The sequence below is a fragment of the Morone saxatilis genome, unplaced genomic scaffold (genome assembly GCF_004916995.1).
Source record: "Morone saxatilis isolate NCDOM2014 unplaced genomic scaffold, NCSU_SB_2.0 Contig16, whole genome shotgun sequence".
NCBI lineage: Eukaryota > Metazoa > Chordata > Actinopteri > Moronidae > Morone > Morone saxatilis.
The window spans coordinates 26,182,946-26,188,574 of NW_023339718.1; the positions used below are offsets into that span (position 1 = coordinate 26,182,946).

General features: G+C 40.0%; 1 protein-coding gene across 1 annotated transcript in view; it reads right to left on the reverse strand.

The window, feature by feature from the left end:
* Nucleotides 1-287: 287 nt before the first annotated feature.
* LOC118326002 (whirlin-like) overlaps nt 288-5,629 on the reverse strand; it is a 46,070-nt gene continuing 40,728 nt past the window's right edge. The window contains 2 exon segments of the mRNA XM_035658885.1: nt 288-598; nt 5,361-5,489. Of these exon segments, the coding sequence (XP_035514778.1) occupies nt 422-598; nt 5,361-5,489 (306 nt within the window). The 3' untranslated portion in view covers nt 288-421.

Here is a 5,629-nt window from a genome sequence, read left to right on the forward strand (position 1 = left end):
AACAGCAGAAGACTCAAGAAGACTGACTGTATAGACTGTAATGTGATTGGCTGTTTTTAGTATTAATTGGTGTATCAAACACACTATCAATACTAACTGTCCTCCTGGTGAAACATACAATAACATTCCGAGTTTGAAAACTAATGAAACAGAATTAACTAATGACACAAATGCAAATAGCATTTGACCCAGTGTGACTTTCATGGCAAATATTAATGTAATGTCCTTTATGACAAATTTGAATTGTGCAAATCTCTGTAGAGTGCAATCAACAAATACCCGACACATCTTTCCACTAACCCTTTCCCTGAAATTAAAATGAGGGTTTATAGGACAACATCATGTGAAGTTCATACGGATCCCTCAATGCAGTCTGACAGTGTCTTCTTAAAACAGGCTGCATGAAGTGTAAGTCCTCGTACTAGAGTCCTGGCTCAACCACCAGGAAGTCAATGTGGTCCTTCTCTTTGGTCTTGAAGGCTTCAGCGATGATCCGGGCGGCATCCTTGTGCTCCCGACCCCTTAGGGAAATGCCGTTGACCTCCAGGATGACGTGACCCACCTTCAGCTGGCCGCAGTTATGAGCTGAGCCACCTTTCTGTCAACAGGGACATGAAGGGAAGGAAAGAAGGGAGGCAGAGAGTAATTTGAAATATTTAGAAAGATAGTTCCATCCAGTGACAGATGAGTGATTAGTCAATAGAAAGCCTGTGTGCCTTTTATACTTACTTATATTACAAGGCAACCTTACCACAGTTTGACACCAACTAGGAATACAGGTTTTCCAGTGATTTTAAAGTTATAACTTCCCAGGAAAATATCACTATGCCTCTTTGTATTTGTAGGTTTACTGTAGTTGTAATATTAGAGATATCAGCTGCACTTCTTGACAAAGCCATAGTCACCACTGAAGACACTGAGGACATGTCCTTGGTATTGTCTACAGGAATTTTCCTCTTTAACATCCCGAGGAGTTTACATTCTACACTTTTTAGAAGAGAAGAAATTTAGTAGTGTTGGGACCACTAGGACATGAGACATCAGTACAGGTAGCTGTGTTTTTTACTGAGGTTTTATTGTTGTGATCTTGTTAGGGTGCTAGTAACCCCAATTTTAAGTCAGATTAACACATGATGTTTTAATTGTATGCTCCACACAGACACAGTCTTTGGTACATGGTAAATGGACCTGTACTTGTATAGCCCTTTCTAGTCTTCCGACCACTCAAAGTGCTTTTACACTACGTGCCACATTCACCCTTTCATACACATTCACACACCGATGCTATGCATCGGGAGCAATTTGGGGTTCAATGTCAGTATCTTGCTCAAGGATACTTCGACACGTGGCAGGAGGACCCGGGGATTTGTCTCTCTGCTGAACATATCAGAACAAGGAAAAATACCTATTCTTTCTGGCACACAACCACACATGCGCACCCTCACACACACATCACACGTCTTTAGTTGAGTATATGTAGTTGGTTTATCTTTTGTATTTTACTTTAAGTTGGTGCCCACAGATACTTAATATTAATTAAAGTTATTTTTATTGTGTTTGATAATAGATCATTTTAAAAAATGGAACTGATTACACCTTTAATTGGTGCCCTTTAAACTACTGTTATCCCCAGCAGTAGCTGCAGTACTGGTATTGTGTGAGAGGGCATAAAAAACAACATTTAAACCATTGTGTGTGGACCTAAAAAAGTTTATACATAAATCACAACAAAACTCCAAGGCACTCTCTTTTAAACAACTGAAATGCCTTTATTGTCATGGCATGGTCAAATTCAGATGCGTTTCAGCATGAAGCCTTCTTCAGGGAGTTAAATGACGAACGCCTGATGCTGAAACGTGTTGGTATTTTAGCTCATCGTTGTTTTGGTTTCACTGCCCTGCAGGTTCTGCTGTCATCGATCTTGGTTTAAGTGAAAAAGCTATTAGAAACTGGCTGCACACTACCTGTCAGGCAGACAGACTACTAGCTGGTGGAGAACGCCTGAAAAAGAGCAGGAGTTGGTAGAGACTAAACCAGAATTACAGGCAGAGTGAATAGTGGACTTACATTTATCAGATGGACACAAACATGACAGCAAATGAATGTTATTGTTGCTCTGTGTTTGCTGGATGTGTGAATAGGCAATTGTTTGCTAATACATTCCAAATTGAAACTTAATAAGTTGATAATTGTTTGGTGTTTGGGTTTTTAGCTGGCACCACTCCCCCCAAAGGCCTAGTACAAATCAATGAATGCAGCTTTTAAATACGGGAAACGTCAGTACACAATCAGTCCTTCCTACTTGAAATTGATGTTTTCTTCCATTCCTGTACTTCAGCTGAATTTAGAAAGTCATCAAGTTTACAGAGTGTGCTGCTTTCATACTTGACATTTACAAAGATCGGTCAGCTGCTGAAGAAAGTGAAGGATCTGAGTCGATGACTGAGAGTCATTTGTCAGTGTTACATGATCATTTATTCAACTAGGCAGTCTAAAAGAGCCACGGGGTTAATCCATCCATCCATTCCTTGATCCTTCCTGTGCTCAGGACAAACAGGACAACTGCCAGCATTGCCTGATTAAATTTAATCCTCAGCGTTAAACATGTTTATTTGCTGTGACATTCAATTACAAAGTAGCAGCTGAAAACATCACTGCGGGGCATACAGGCCAATAATAATGAATTTTGATTTTGCAGACAGGCCAAGAAACTCTGAGGAGGGTAATGAATCAGACACACTCTGTGCTGCTTCTACATCCATCACTATTACACCTATGAGCAAGGCATTAACCCCAAGTTGCTTCAAGCTTGAAGCTCCCAGTGGCCCAGAGGACAAGATTCCCTCAAGGCTCCCTGAAGCCTGCTTTAAAAGGTTTCGAGCAAGCCAGAAGGCAACACACAGCTACAGTTCAGTAAAGCTAATACTTGAAATGTCTGACATATTTTAAAGAAATGAAAGAAAAAGAAAAATTGGTCAGCTCTTGTGAGTGCAGGAAACTGAAGCAAATTCTGATGCTAAACACACTTGATTTGACTATTGCAACAGCATCTTCTATAGTACATCTTTCAAAGTCCTTAATAAACTTCATTACATCCAGAACTCTGCTGGGGTGACAGGGCTTTTTCCATAGCTGCCCCTCCCTCTGGAACTCTCTCCCCAAACAAAACCAAGACTGTACTGATCCATCCAAGTATTTTGATAGTGACAGCTGAAGACAGACAGGAAAAGGGGGCAGAGAGGGGGGATGACACGCAGCAAAGGGCCGCAGGTCAGTTCGATTAATTCATTTTTGAGTGTTGTAGATATAGCTATAATTTCTTAGTGTGTTGTTTTTATTACCTTTTTCTTTTCCTTTTAACTTATGTGAAGTGTCTTTGAGTTTCTTGAAAAGCGCTCTATAAATTAAATGTACTATTATTATTATTATTATTATTATTATTATTTCCAAACAGAGCCATTGTTGACAGTTTTTAGTCAAGCATCAAATCAACTGTCAATGCTGAGGTTGTTTCTGAAGGTGGACAGAACTGACCAGCTGGCAAAACCAACAACCGTAATCACATATCATGAACAAGGTTCAAGCATGAATATTATCTGTTCTCATACTTAAAATAAACAACAGGCTCAGAATTTTAGTTACTGAAGCAAGCAAGTAGTTTCCCCTCTGTGGGGGTGAAACATCTGAGTGGGTGGGTCAGTGTGTATGTGTATTGATATTGATTGACAGCTAAGTCATGTTAGCACAAAGACCAGTGTTGCACATTAGCACGCTAAAAGAGCAAATGGTGAACTTAACATATCCGTTTGCAACTAACAAACATGAACTTGAGAGTTTTAACTCTGTGAAAGTTAACAGCACTCATAAACTGTGCTCACATTTGTGTACTATGAACCTGAACTGGTTTATTATCTGCTTGAACTGAACTTTATCTCTTTTAAAGTGTGAACTTGCACTAGACTGACAGACTCAGCTAGAAAGGCAACTCTAGCAATGAGCTACTGTACTGTAGAGCCTGACCAACGCTGGGTTTTTGAGACCAATACCGATTTTAGAGGGGAAAAATTCACAGGTTAGCAATATGACGGGCTGATCCCGCATAGCATATGAATTTATAAGCTGGAATGAAAACATACCTGAACATAGCCTTTTAACATTGTCTTGTTTTTATGTATTTCTTTCTTTATGTAAGTTATTTGTTCTTGACTACACAATTCTGTGTGCTTCATTAATACTTTGGAATATTGTTGAATTGAATTCCTGTCAAGGGTCAAGCCAGAAATGTACGTAGTCTGCTGAATATTTACTCAACATATATATATATATATATCAGGTTCTGTTTGAATTGATACTGATACTGCGCTGTGTTAATGCATGTTAAAATATACATTTCTCAATTGTAAGCACCAGGCATCGTGTTTTACGGAGCAGGTCAGTAAAAATATGCAACTTAATTTTTGTTGGGGTGTGTGTATGTATTGTCAGGGTCTTCGCCTCCAAACCAATACAATATCCAGTCTGCCAACTATTTCAACTTCTCTGTCAACCTAGCTGGTTTTAATTAGGCTGAAAAGAGATAAACCAATTTAGATCAAATCCCACACTTTAGTCTCCACAACACCAAGTGAGTCCAATGACTGTGTGCAACCATTCAGAACAGAGCAAAGTGTGCTCATTAGATTACAGCCTCTTGATATGATAGGAATATGATTGGCTAAATGTGCATATGTTCATATGCAGTGTCACGCTGTGTTTGACTAAGTGACTGTGATCATCAACATGCTGACTGACATTCAAAGTCATCCACTGTCCTGAGATTCACAGAGACGAGTGAACAGAGTCATTGTTATGGAAATCACCGCACAGCCACGAAAACTCCTCAAGGATGCCCTACACACAAAAGAAAGTGGGGTAGGGAGGGAGGGGGGTTGGGTACCGCTGAAGTGACCGAGGCTATAACTCATTCAGTGATTAGTTGATGTTATCGCCTCTCACTCTCAGCCCATATAAACACTTCTGTTATGGAAATGTACCGCATTGCTTTCTTTGTACATTGTTGGACATAACAAAATGTGAAAGGTGTCCAAGAGAAATATCAGCTAGAGGACTTGTATTTGCAGATTGCTTTAAAATGCTGTCTGTGCAAAACAAATGCAAGCTAATAATAAGATGCTGAAGGAAGACAGAGTTTCTATCAAAGCAGAAATGGAAATATTAATGCACTGGAGGGAATATTCTCACTGCATAATTTAAAATTCAAGTCATGTGCAGTCATTTTTAAAGAAAAGATACTGAACATTGGCACAAAACAATGACTTTGAACTAGAAACCTGCAAAACCCTATCGTATAGCTGTCTCACCTGAATGGTGACTATGCGCGGCAGAGGTTGCCTTGTGTTGGCTCCCCCCTCTATAGCGATGCCAAGAGTGTTGGCATTTTTCAGCACTCGTACCAGGGTAGCAGTAGGCGCTGGGACCGGTGAGCCAGTCTGTTGGGACACAAAGTGAAGAGGTATTAGGCAGCAAGGTAACACTTTGTCCTCAAAGTTGATGTGTTAGAAGCAGGAAAAATGCAGCGTGAGGATTTGAGCAACTTTGACAAGGCTTGTGATGGCTAGACGACTGGGAC